The sequence below is a fragment of the Lynx rufus genome, unplaced genomic scaffold (assembly GCF_022079265.1).
Source record: "Lynx rufus isolate CCGP_SWC_20201006 ecotype Redwood Valley unplaced genomic scaffold, mLynRuf1.p SCAF_6, whole genome shotgun sequence".
NCBI classification, from domain to species: domain Eukaryota; kingdom Metazoa; phylum Chordata; class Mammalia; order Carnivora; family Felidae; genus Lynx; species Lynx rufus.
Window position 1 is genome coordinate 126,000,783 of NW_025814878.1, and position 14,393 is coordinate 126,015,175.

Below are 14,393 nucleotides of genomic sequence, written 5' to 3' on the forward strand. Positions count from 1 at the left end.
ATAAAGAAAACAAAGAAATGGTTGCCAGAAGGGAGGGAGGTGGGAGGATGGGCAAAATGAAATGAAAGCGGAGGACAAGTACAGGCTTCTACTTATGGAAGAAGTCTCAAGGACAGAAGGCTCAGCAGAGGGAATACAGTCAATGGTACTGTTAATAACATCACATGGTAACAGATGGTAGCTACACTTATGGTGAGTACAGCATAACACCGACTTGCTGAATTACTAATTTGTACACCTGAAACGAATGTAACGTGTTGTGTCAATTATACTTCAATAAAAATAAAGATAAAAAAGAACCACTTATTTAAAGGGTTATTTCTTCTAGCAGGCAAATTGGAGTCTCACGTTGTAGAAAGGGAGTTTATAGCCCCATTCATTTAAACAAACATATAGGCCCAATGATAGTGTTAGAAAAGATGTTAGAAATTAGAAAACAGTCTCGCCCTTGAACTTACCCTCTGGTACGTGCCTGTTTTTATGCTGGTATTTTTGACCAAGGTGTACTGTTGACACTCATTACAAAAGGAAGACTATTTAACATCTATTTAACTGCATATATATTCACATATATTCTGGTGCATAAATATCAAAGCTCAGCACTAATGAAGCTTGGCTTCTGATGTGTAACACTCCATAAAATCACACAGTTAATTTCTAAGTTGAAATGAATAGCAAGTGCTCATGTAATGTTCTTAAAACAGTGCCTGGTTAAGTATGTGCTCAAAAGTGCTAGCAATTATTAATAATATTAGTACAGTTACTATAACCTTTACATTTAAGATGTAATTTGATAGTGTTAGAAAGGAAATGGGAGACCAATATAAGAATTTAAAATTTTCTTTCAATCACTAAACTGGTCAGTCCAACAAGATTTAAAACCATATTGTATATACATATGTTTATTATATGCTATATAGGACATGCTTTACCCTGATATTTAATAATCTGCCAGTTACTCCAATAATCTATTAACCAAAAATGAGAGATTAGGACATCAAGTGAAATTCTAGCTTGACGTGTCTGCCTTTTGAAGGATTTTCTCTTCATGAATTCAATCCACGTTCAAATTCATCGACACAATCCCTCCTGACTCCTGCAATTACTGTACTTATTTGAATACCTTTGTTTTTTAGCCTCTAATTATAATCATCATTTCCTCCATTTTTTTTTTCCTACTTGCTAACATCTATTTTCCTTTCTCAGCTCAAACACCATCCCTTCTATGAAAACTTTCCTCCCAGCTCTGTGGGGAGTTGTTTCTGGAGTTGTTTCCTCCTGAGATCTCACGTGCTTTGTGCTTATTTTATCATAATAATTCCACCATGAAAATTCACTGTTTATAGGTCTTCTCCCTAGACTGTCAACTTCCTGGAGATAGACTGTTTCTTATTTATTTTTATATACCTACTGTGACAGATAGTTCTGGATCCATTCTCCTCCTCTTTCTTCCTATCAGTCTCCAAGTACTATTTGAGGTGGTATATGGTTGGAGTTCCCAGAGCCACCTTATAAGCATAAGGGTAAGAGCAACACTCCAGGGAGGTAGAAGGCAAAGTTAGAAGAAAAAGCTGACATCATAGAGCCCTAGGCTCCAGGTATTGTGAGAGAAATATAAATACTTGTTAAAGACACTATTTTTCAAGTGTTTGTTACCAGTACCTAAACACATTCCTTACTGATACACATAGGTAATCAACAACTGTTCAATTAAGCACTGAAGGAATAAAATTTGCTAAAAACGAAATAAGCAATCAGAGGAGAGGTATCGGGGGGATGGGCAAAATGGGTGGACAGTGGGAGTCATGAGCTTCCAGTTACAAAATTAATAGGTCTTGGCGATACAAGGCATAGCACAGGGAGTAGTCAATGGTACTGTAACAGCCTTGTGTGGTGACAGATGGTAGCAACATTTGTGGGGCACACAGCATAATGGATAGATTTGCTGAATTACTACATTCTATAGCTGAAACTAATATAACATTGTGTGCCAACTATAATCAATAAAAAATGTTTTTCCATTAAAAAGATTTGTGAAACTAAAAAAAAAAAAAAGAAATAAGGAACTTGTACAGGACCATATATCCCCAAAACACATCAGAAATGCTCACTAATGTGGGTCTTTCCTCTGTTCCACATGAGAGGCCACAACATATCCTCTGGGGCTAGAAAGATAACGGTACGGCAGACAATGCCTCTCCCCACTCACACTACCAAGTTGATGCTCATGGAAAAGGCCCTACAGGGATCTCTGTTCAGTGGAATCAAGGATATAAAAGATCTGCATAAAGTCAGGAGAAAGTCAGTCAACTGTCCAGAAATACTAACAAACACAAAAAGAGAGCTTAAATATAACAGAACTTCAATACCTTAAGTAATGCTGCCACCATGTGGCACTTATTCCCCTCCTTCAGAAATAAAATTTTATATAGAAAAAGATGATTGTTGGCCCGTGCATTAACTTTCTGAAATACAAAAACTATAAACATCTGTAGTTTTACATACTAGTCAGATTTTCTTAAGGTGAACTACGTTTAAATGCGAGAGAGATGAAAGTTCTAGGGTGCACTGGTAACACTGCTCTGCCACTCCTCTCTGCCCAACCATGCCATCTGGGGTGAATTAGTGGATGCTACTATTTGGACCAAGATAGAAAAGGAACTGTAAATAATGCAGATATATATTCAAATCCAAAGCCTCTAAAATGCTTTCAGCTTTCTTCTAATTTGAAGAGAAATGTCAGAATACAATACACAGAAAATACAGGAAAGTTTCCATGCTATTCCAAACCCTCAGGAAGACCAACCGGGGAGGTTATCGTGTAAAAACCTGGATCAAGTATCTATCAAGAAAAGGAATTATATTACATTTAGTTGAAGGTAACAAGTTAAACTTAGCCGACAAGATATTTTTGAGCCCTTCAGAGGCCAGTCTTCAATGACAATATGAGAATATCTTGCTTCATGAAGGGTGGGTCTGTGTCCGTCCTCTTTACCAGAGCAGCACTGGTTTCTATGTTATGTCTCACACAAAGTAAGTGCTCGAGACACTTGCAAAACAAGCTTGTTTCTATCATACCCAATGTGATAATTTTATTCTCTAGCAAACATCTTTTGTTTTTCTAAGTTTTATTTATTTTGAGAGAGAGAGAGAGAGAGATAGGGGCAGAGAGAGGGAGAGAGAGAATCCCAAGCAGGATTCTGCACTGACAGCACAGAGCCCAACACAGGGCTTGAACTCACAAATGAGGAGATGATGACCTGAGCCAAAATCAGGAGTTGGATGCTTAACTGACTCAGCCATCCAGGTGTCCCTAGTAAACAAACATTTTTCTAAGATAACAGTTCTGCCACCTGCTTAGCAAAACTCTATTTTCCCTAAAATCATTAAAAATTGAACTCAAGCTCAAATTATTGTAAATTCTGAGTTAAAACAATTTTTTGACTGTATTTGCTACCATCTTTTTCTTAATAACAACAGTTACCAACATTTGTCTAACACCTATGTATCAGCGATTTAAAAATAGCATATCATTTAATCTTCACAAAAACTGCACAGTATATATTGCTCTTCCCATTTTTAAGTGGGAAACTTAAGACTCAGTAAAGCAAGTAATCATAGCTAGTAAGACGGGGGCGGGATTTGAATCCAAAGATGTCAAGCTCCAAGGCCCATGTTCTTTTCATTCCTCAACACAGCCTCCTTTCCAAAGAGACCTTGGAAGGGCTCACGATGCGTAATGCAGGTAATCTCTCTCCTCTGAGACACATGCCCATCTTCCCTTGGCAATTATCTTCTATCCCAGTTAGAAGAGGCATTGGCTTCAACAGGAAGTGAGCTCTTAACGGCATAAATGTAAAACTTTTTTCATTTTGAATTCAACATTCAGTTTCACTTGTATAGATAGCCCTTTCACAAAAACCATCTACATTATTCAAAGAATGCTGATATAGGGGCACCTGGATGGCTCAGTTGGTTAAGTGTCCGACTTCGGCTCAGGTCATGGGCTCACAGCTTATGAGTTTGAACCCCGCGTCAGGCTCTGTGCTGACAGTTCAGAGCCTGGAGCCTGCTTCAGATTCTGTGTCTCCCTATTTCTCTCTCTGCCCCTCCCCCCACTGACGCTCTGTCTCTCTCTCTCTCAAAAATAAACAAACATTAAAAAAAATTAAAAAAAAAAAAGAATGCTGATATAGGTATAATGATAAATTTTCTAGGGATAACTCAGCCACTAATTAGCAATGTGCAACTTTTCAATGTTGCTTTCCATCTCTGGGCTCAGTTTCTATGAAGTGGGTTGGGGGGGGGTGGATCAGAAAATCCATCTTAAGTCCAAAATTCTATGTTTAATACCAAGCAGATCTCTAAAGTTATATTTTAAAAACTATTCAGTATTTCAAATTAATCAGACTAGCAAAAAGAAAAAAAGATAACTTATGAAAAAGATGACTTATGACATCACTAGACATTAGGAAACTCAAATTTTTGTCAAGGCTCTGCTGTTTTTCTTTTGAATCATATTAAGCACTCATAGTGCATTGGACATTGGTTTAGGCATTTTTAATATAATGAGAATAAGGCATTTTTAAACAATCAGGAGTCCTGACTCTTATGGTACCTCTATTCTAATGAAAGAAGACAGGCAATAAACAAATAAATAACAAGAAAAATATCAGGTAGTTATAAGAGCTTATGGTAGGCAGAATTCTAAGATGGCCCTCAAGACCCCCCCGCCACCCAGCGTACACACACCTTCTCTTAGTTATTCTATCAAACCCTAATCTAGGTGCCACTGTATCTATACTCTACAGATTGATTAAGGTCCCAAATAAGCTGACTTTAAGAAAGGGAGATTATGTTCAGTGGGCCTGACTTAATCAGGTGAGTCCTTTACAGAGTCTAGGCTCTTCCTGGCAAGCATGAGAGGGAGAGACTCCACATGAGTGAGACTGATTTGTGGCTTTGAAGATGGAAAGAGCCACGTACCAAGGAACGTTAGTGGTCTCTAGGAGTTCAGAGGGGCCCCTGGCTGGCAGCAAATAAGGAAATGGGCACTTCACTGTATCAGGGCAAAGAAATGAGTTTTGGTACAATCATGTCAATTAGGAAGAGGACTCTGAGCTCCAAATAAGAACAATGTCTGGCCAACATCTTGATTTTAACCTTGAGAGAGTGTGAGCAGAGAACCCAGCCATGTGATGCTCAGACTTTATTCTAAGTAACTGGCAATAATCTTCAAATAGCATAAAAGGGAATCATCTCTGGATAATATTCTGTGTATCCCAGATTATGTGTATCCCACCACGACAGTAATGATGATGAAATAGCTAACAGTTATTTCTTCCTAGGTACCAGATAACATTCTAAGATACACACACAGAGATGCATTCATTGTGTGAATGTGCATACCTTTAATCTTTCCAACAACCCTGTGAGGTAGGTATTATGCAGATTTTGAGTATGAGTCTATTGAACCTAGAAATGATATCTGATGTTGCAGCTCTGTCCCTCTATCTCGAGCGCTCTGTACCACAGGCTTTCTGAAGTTTTAAAGGATTTATGAAAAGATTCTCTCCTTTTGGTAGGTTTAGACTCCCTGCTTGGAGTCTTATTTGGAAATAGAACCCCAACTTACACAGAACCATGAAATTTTTTGTGCAACACCATTTACCATCTATCTGACAGTAGCTTGGGATGTTGCTGCTTAATGCACAATGAACCAATTATACACGTGTAAAACAACAGTACTATGAAACAGGATGGCAGGCTGGCACATCAGTAGCACTGGAGCGCAGCATGAAAGGTCGGCTGGCAGATGGTAAAGCCAGCAAGGCAGGGGCCAGGTCAAGGATGCGTGGACTTCATCCTGTGCATAGCAAATACCATCAAAGGGTTTTAAAAAGTGAAATAATGTCTGAGCACTCTGGTGGCATGGGAAACACTGGCTTTGACTGGGCTGATGAAGCAGGCACACAAATCAGAAGGGATGGAGATTTATGAGTAACATCCAAAAGAAATGGTCACTGAATGTGGGTCCTAACTGGGTCGGAACAACCAAGTATGAGTCTCATGCTTTAACCCGAGTGCTCTGGGTGGGTGCTGATGCTCCAACTGAGGAAAAAAAATAGAAAATGGATCTGGAAGACCTACACCCATCAGTCTTTAAAATCTTTTTTTCACTGTATCTCATGTTACGGATGAAAAAAGCTGAGATCAACAGATATGAAATACCCCAGAGCAGGCACCGGAACTTGAGCCCAAACCCCTGCTCCTTCTACTCCTTCCGCTCCTTCCATGAATGGCAATGCCTCCTAATGAGCTCTACTTTGTCTATGTTACGAACACATGAATGGAAATCAGAGATTTTAAAACCACAGAGTTCCCCTTCTATATATTAACACACTAACAACTAGGGCAGCATTTTTACAAAGTAAGGTTTAAATACTCACTTCAAATTCTTTCACAAAATAACGGGTTTCACCTTGAATAACTGGTCTGTGATCTAAAAGCCTTGAATGAATTTCTCCAAGGTCTATAAAGACAAAATGAAATTCAGAGTTAATCCACACTGGGGGGCACAATCTCTATCGTGATTCACTCTTCCCAATTCCCACGAATACATGTAGGTTAAAATCTAGTTTAGACTGGATTTAGAGGAAATCATATCCACTGCTAGTAAATAGGTACAAGTATTTCTGAGAGCAATTTGGCAATATCTAATACAGCTTAGGACCTGCACACCTAGCAGTTCCATGCCTATGTATGCACCCTGGAAAATCTCTTGCACAAATGAAAGACATTTATAAATGTTTACTACAACATGAGTATGATGTCAAAAGAAGAAAAAAAGCAAACAGCCTAAACATACTCATACAATGGAATACTATAAATCAGCAAATAAAAATGAATACACTGGGGTGCCTGGCTGGTTCAGTCGGGTAAGCATCCAACTCTTGACTTCAGCTCAGGTCATGATCTCACAATTTGTGAGATAGAGCCGCGTGTCAGCACAGAGCCTGCATGGGATTCTCTCTTTCTCCCTCTCTGCCCCTTCCCCGTTCACGCTCTCTCAAAATAAATAAACTAGAAAATAACCCCAATACATTAAGGTTACATTTATTAACATGGATAAATCCCATAAATATAATGCTTAACAGAAAAGCCGGTTTCAGCAGAATAAAGGTATTTACCTAAACTTAAACAACATCTAAAAGACACTTAATTTGGGGACACATACAGAAGCAATAAAAGTAGAAAGAAATGCATGAGAACGGTAAACAGCAAATCCAAAACAGTGGCTACCTTTAGAGAGGCGAGAGGACAACACAATTAGAGCAAGGTACTCAGTGGGCTTTGGGTGTTTATTAAGATGGGTAGAGTGTTCGTTACAGGTCTCTATACTTTTTGACAAGTCTGAAAAAATTAAAGGAAACAGTTCCAAATTTTAACTGTTTTTGGTAAGTCATTCTATTCATTCTACTTTGTAACAATTATATTGTGCAAGGGGTAAACCTCAAAACTCCTAGAGGAAATTAAGTCTCCAAATAAGTAACATGCATCATTCATGTTCATTTACTGGTATAACTTGTTCCTCGAATCTTTTATTTTTGCAGACATGCAATGGGGCAAATTTCATTACTCTATTTAAGGAGTTTATTAGGATACATCTTAGGAAGTATGCTAAGTAAAAAAACGTAAACAGATACGTAACTTTTGCTTAAGTCCTTCAATGACTTATTACCCAGAACACTTCTATAAGAAGGTAACAGGAGTTCATTTTGAAAAAAAGAAAAAGAAAAAGAGAAAGGAAAAAGGACTATGCTTAAATTTGGGAAACACTAGATAAAATCAAGTTAGACAAGTTCCTTTACCTCAGATCTTCTGGGAGGCGATAGTTACTCATGAATTATTAATGCCCAAGCGAGGGTTGCACTATGCAGAAATTCATGGACCTTATTTGATTAAGAGAACCTATGTGGCAAATAATATCTGTTCGCATTTCAACAAACACCAGTGTCTTTGAAACACAACTGTCTAACAGGCTCAAGTTCACACCTTGTAGTAGCCACACAGGGTCCTCCATATGCCTGGTTCCAGCCTCATCTCCCCCCATGTTGACAACTCTGAACGACTGGCGGTTTTCCAAACACATCGCGCTACCTCATGCATCCTTGCCACAGCTCATGCTCTCGTCACCACCGGGAACCTTCCTGAATCCCTGCTCTTCCTTCCAAACCGCTGACATCACACTTCCTTGAAATTTTCATTTGTTCTATTCAGCTTCCTCCAAGGTTTCAAGGAGTGCCCCTATTTTATGCCTCCCAAAGCACCCGGGGCAATTACTTCTATCCTACTACTTACTTACTATATTGTCCTGAAATCATCTCTCTCCTCCAGTGAGTATCTCAGAGACAACATTATTTGTATTACCCACAGAGGATATGTGGGTTAACATGTATTTTTCTATACGATGAGAAGCTATTAGGCTTTGTTGATTTGGGGAGATCTTCTGCAGCCTGATAGAATTTAGGTGGCCTTTGGAGAGAGAATTCAATTCTGTTTAGAAATGGATAGTGATCACTTCTAAAACTGTGCCCCAAAATTTAAGATAGTAAAGACTTGGGGAGAACATACATGTTACTACAGAAATTAAGCCACTAAATATTTTTGTTGTAACATTACAACAACAAAGCAAGCATATAATAATAATTCAGGAGTCCCAAGGACAAATTCTCTAAGTCTGATCATGTAAATGTAAGCTACAGAGTTTCACGTAAGTTCAACCCTAACCCTGCAAAGCATTCTTTTGTTGTTTGATATATAAGATAAAATAATCTTTCATCCTCCAAAAGTTCACACTCTAATATGAGTGTTGGACAAATACCCCTTCACACAAAAGACAGAGAAAAATAAGCACTTTAATGGAAGATCAATATGCCATGTGGCTATGGAACATGAAGAAATATGGTCAATTGTAGAGCTCCCATGATCTAACAGAAGAAGTTTCTCCTCTGGCCCTGAATTTCCAGGCCTTTATTGTAATATCATAAGGAACAATTTACTGCAATTGTTTCTGATAACTCCCACGGCATCACCAAAAAGATGCTCTTCTTCCTTATCAGGTCTCAAAACCACTCCCTCTTTTTCATCCCTGCTTGTCTCACTAGGACTATTTGAACTAACTAGTCACTTTTCTCTATAACCCACTCCACACAGAGTCAGTTCTTGTCATTCCCAGTAGCAATGTTTACACAGTTGCCTCCAACACTAAACTAGCAAGCACTGAACTACTGGTCCTCTAGGAAATACAAAGTTGGGTTCCTGCAAGCTTCTGGTCACATTTTTTTGTCAAACCAAAATGCCACTTGTGTCACACAGGTTTGTTTTCCAACATCCTTGTGAAACATGCCGCTCTCAGTGTTTAAATTTTTTAAAAATATTTTATTTATTTTTGATAGAGACAGAGCACAAGTGGGGGAGGGGCAGAGAGAGAAGGAGACACAGAATCGGAAGCAGGCTCCAGGCTCCGAGCTGTCAGCACAGAGCTCAACACGGGGCTCGAACCCACGAACCTCAAGATCATGACCTGAGCTGAAGTCGGATGCTCAACCGAATGAGCCACCTGGGCGCCCCAACTCTTAGTGTTTACCATCTGCTCTTCCAATAGAATCCTTTTCCGTGTATAACACTTACCAGGTATTCTTAAAGTTCTCCCACAGCCCCTTGACCTGCATAACCTACTTCACCTGCAAGCTGAACACTTTCATCCTGTACCACCTTTGAAAGTATGGCTAGCACTGGACTGAAGAGTTGAACGTTTTCCTGACCTTACACAACTGACCATAAATTTCTGTGGCTTTCAGCTTTACGACAATGCTGTCCACTATGCTTGGTCAATCATCTCAAGAATGCACAAATTTAGCTGCTTTCCCATCACTTCATCACACACTATGAATGTTGCTTTGGCACTTTCTGGAATGGCTGAACGCACAAATTGGTGAATCTCCTTCCTTACTGTGGACTGTTGACTAATTCACATTTATCTCACAGCAAACAGCACTGTAATTCATACCTGAAAGAAACTTGTCTTCTACAGTGTTTTCTCTGTAAGGCACACCACAGAATATGTGTGTACTTAGGGAAAACTCAGCACTACACATTGGGGATCACTTGAAAAAGCGAAATCAGCAACAAAAGCACAAAAATGTGAAAAATATACTAAATAAAAAGCAGAAAGGACACATTTACGGTATGAGAGGTAAAACAAAAAGCAAAGGGTTGCCTTGTTCAGCCTCAACTACAAATGTGCATGTAGAAAAACTCAAATTTTTCTCTCTTCTGTGCATGTGGGAATGACCATGAAAGCATCATCAATATTGATTTTGAAGTTACAAATTCATTTTAGCAATTAGGCAAATTCACAAATACCTAATCCACAAGATGAGGATCCACTGTTATCTGCCTGAGTGCTTTATTTAAAATACAAATCTGGGGCGCCTGGGTGGCTCAGTCGATTGAGTGTCCCACTCACACTCTGTCTCTCAAAAATAAATAAAACATTTTTAAAAAATTAAAAAAAATACAAATCTAACCACATGATTCTCATACTTGCTGGTTAGTTTCCTAATTTAAGAAAAAGTCCAATCTAAGGCAAGAAGTGTTCTACGGTCTGATTTCCACCAAACTCCACCTCTCTGAGAGTCACTTTGTAGCAATATATGTAATTTCCCAAACATGGCCATGCTGCTTGAGGCCTCCACACCTTTGCTCAGGCTATTGCAAACTAAGTCCAAAATACCCTTGCCCTCTTTTCTTAATTGCTAACACTTTACTCTTCAGTAAAAAAAAGTTCAGGAAGCCCTTCCTATTTCCCACTCTTTACCTCCTAACCCGCACCCATGGGCCACAAACCCTTGGGCCACAAACCCTTACAGACCCAGGGCGTAAGCAGTGAAATCATTTATTTATTTCCTTTTCACTAATTCTCGCAATAAAATTCAACAATGATCTGTTCAGAACCAATGGTCTTCAAGTAAGGATGAACTAAAAATAGACTTTCAGAATGAAGAGTGAATGGTTCCATAAAAAAGCCAAGAAGATTCTAGACATATTTTTAATTAAAACTCACTTTTCAATTAACTTGAAAAAATTTACCCTGAATAATCTTTTTCTTTTTTTTTAAAAAAGTAACACATGAAAGAAACAAAACAAAACTGTGTATGAAGGGATACAATCAACAATGAAAGGGGCGCCTGGGTGGCGCAGTCGGTTAAGCGTCCGACTTCAGCCAGGTCACGATCTCGCGGTCCGTGAGTTCGAGCCCCGCGTCAGGCTCTGGGCTGATGGCTCAGAGCCTGGAGCCTGTTTCTGATTCTGTGTCTCCCTCTCTCTCTGCCCCTCCCCTGTTCATGCTCTGTCTCTCTCTGTCCCAAAAATAAATAAACGTAGAAAAAAAAAAAAAACAATGAAAAAGACAACCCATGGAATGGGAGAAAATATATGCAAATCACCCATGAGAAAAGGGGTTAATATCCAGACTATACAGAGAATTTCTACCTCAACAACAAAAACTTGATCAAAAAACGGGTACAGGACTTCAACAGACATTTCTCCAAAGAACACATACAAATGGCCAATAAGCACATAAAATGATGCTCAAATCACTAATCATTAGGAAAATGAAAATCAAAACTACAAGACACTACTTCATACCCATTAGGAGGGCCACTACCAAAGAACAGAAAATAAAAAGTGTTGGTGAGGATGTGGAGAAACTGGAACCCTTGTGCCCGGTGAGACTCTAAATAGTGCAGTCGCTATGGAAGACAGTATGGTGATTGCTCAAAAAATTAAAAATAGAATTATCATTTGGTCCAGCAATTCCTGTTCTGGGCATATACTCGAAAGAACTGAAAGCAAGGGCTCAAACAGTTACTTGCATACCTATGTTCACAGCAATATTCACAAAAACCAAAAGGTGGAAGTAACCCAAGGGTCCATCCACAGATGAATGGATACAGAAAATGTGGTATAGACATACAATGGAACATTATTCAGCTTTTAAAGGGAAGGAAATTCCATCACAGACTACAACGTGGATAAAGGACACGTTGAGGACATTATTCAAAGTGAGATAAGCCAGTCACAAAAGAGCAAATACTGTAAGATTTCATGTATATGAATTATCTAAAGCAGTCACACACAGAGGCAGAAAGTAGAATGGTGGTTGCTAGGGATTGGAGGGAAGGGTCAGATAGGGAGTCAGTGTTTCATCCCTACAATGAGTTTCAGTTCGGGAAGATGAAAAGTTATGGAGATGGATGGTGGTGATGGATGCACAACGATATGGATGTACTAATGGCACAACACTGTCCATTTAAAAATGGTTCAGACAAACTTTATATGTATTTCACCGCAATTTAAAACATTTTTAAGTAGCAGTTCATTTAGATCGCACATATAAACATTTATAATTTAGCCCTAACACCCACGCACCACTCTCAACACTCCTAATTAGACTTAAGAGACAACATGAAGTCTACAAATAGCCACAGCCAGCCGTGCTGGGGGCTGTCTACAATCTTGACAGATAAGGTTAAAATAGGCAGCAACCGAAGGATGTCATTCCCTGGGTGGTGCTGAAGGACTCTGGAATCCTACGTGGGGGGGGGGGGGGTGGGGGGAGGTGTTCAACGCTGCAAGATGTTGGGACAGACAGGACCAGCACAGGGTTAAGAAAGGACGAGGATGAGAAAGTGCAGTATTTAACCGGCAAAGATCCTGCTACGGGAAAACAGGGTTGTTGTGAGCTTTGGGAATCAAACCTACTCAAGTTCTGTGAGAATCCAGGTTGTAACCTTCTCCCAGCGTAAAGCCGACAAACCCAATGGACATCTGTAGCTGTATATGGCGCTTTCACGTTTTAAGACGCTTTCGTATATGTTATCTAATTAATCCTTGCATGACCCAGGAGCACACAGGGGCAGAGTAGGTAAAGCGGCCGAACCAAAGTCACCCAACTCCTAAACGACCTGACTAAGGGAGCAGACCCTTCTCGACCCCTAAGCCCGATGCTATATCTACGCGTTACAGCACCGTCAAGAGGCGGCGTCCAAAGAAGTTCTGCGCCCAAAGGTCCGGGGCTTGGGAAAGGGGAGAGGGGGCGGGCCTCAAGACTCACGTCCGCGGGTTTTTCGAAGTAGTAACAGGGGCTGAGTTGGCTGGTTATTATTGGAAGGCACCTGGCGTGGGGAACCATGCGGACTCCGGCCACGACTCCCCCTACCTCCCACGAACGCGAGGCCGCCCTGCAGCCGGGGGGGCGCCCCAGGTCAGAGGGCGCCGCCCCGGAGGTGGAGCAGCGCCGGGATCCACCAGAGCGCAGCCCCACTACTCCGTACCCTTGATAATGAGGTGCGCTGGAGAGCCCGCGGTCCCCAGCGAGTCCTTTTTCCTGTCGCCGCCGCCCGGGGAGGCCTCACAACCCACAGGCGTCTCCGTCCCTCCGCCACTCATCGCGACCTGCTCCGCCCACCCGCCTCCGCGTTGCGCCTGCGCAGACCTGAACTGCCCGCCTTCCGGGCGCAGGCTTGAAGCGTCATCAAAGGGCATCGGGGAAGCTGAGTCCACCCAGCGGGCAACAAGTTGCGTTTGGGTAGCCAGAGTTGTAAACTTGAAGAAGCCGATGCCGCCATGCTGGGTTAGGGCAGATGCTGGCGGAATTGGAATTTGCCTGAAAATTAGAGTGAACGTCTGTTATTGCACCTTAAACTGGCTAGAATTTATTCTGGATTAGAGAGATTGAAAGAGAGAAGATACAGCCGCAGAATAATAGCAATATTAGTAGTAGTAGAAGTATATTATCTCTGTTATACCTGCCACCAATATTTTATAAAGCATTTTGACGTGCGTTGCCGCGTTTGGTCATGGTAGCAACTCGGGGAAACGATTTTATCATTTCTTTATAACAAATGAAGAAATAGGGTTAAAGGTTAAGTAACTTGAGTCTAAGTCTAATCACTTATGCTCATCCGTGCCGCTGTGAAGAAAAAACAAATTTGTTCTTGGCATTTGCGTTTGTGAAATATCAACCGGTTGTGTATTGTATGGTCTAAGAGAAAATACATGTCATTATGAAAGAGAAAGATTTGCTGGGCTGCTTTGAATTGTGGTTATGAAGTGTCAGCTTTGGGGATGCATATATCTAATTGCTGCTCTTTGTTAAACTCCATAAAGTTCACCTTGCAGCCTCAACAAGTCTTTGTGCAGACAATGTGAATGCAGCTTTGCAATGGCTCCTTCACCTCCTGTGTTCATCCAGTGGTTCTAGGAATCATCTCTATGTTTTCACTTGTCCCCCAGCCCCCCCACTTTCTGTACAGTCCTTACTGTCA

At 40.5% G+C, this 14,393-nt stretch overlaps 1 protein-coding gene across 1 annotated transcript in view; it reads right to left on the minus strand.

Annotated features, from left to right (window-relative positions):
- BLOC1S5 (biogenesis of lysosomal organelles complex 1 subunit 5) overlaps positions 1–13,521 on the minus strand; it is a 45,668-nt gene extending 32,147 nt beyond the window's left edge. The window contains exons 1-2 of the mRNA XM_047102408.1: positions 13,401–13,521; positions 6,450–6,532 (exon numbers count right to left, since the gene is read on the minus strand). Of these exons, the coding sequence (XP_046958364.1) occupies positions 6,450–6,532; positions 13,401–13,515 (198 nt within the window). The 5' untranslated portion in view covers positions 13,516–13,521. The remainder of the gene's footprint in view (positions 1–6,449; positions 6,533–13,400) is intronic.
- Between the last annotated feature and the right edge of the window lie 872 nt (positions 13,522–14,393).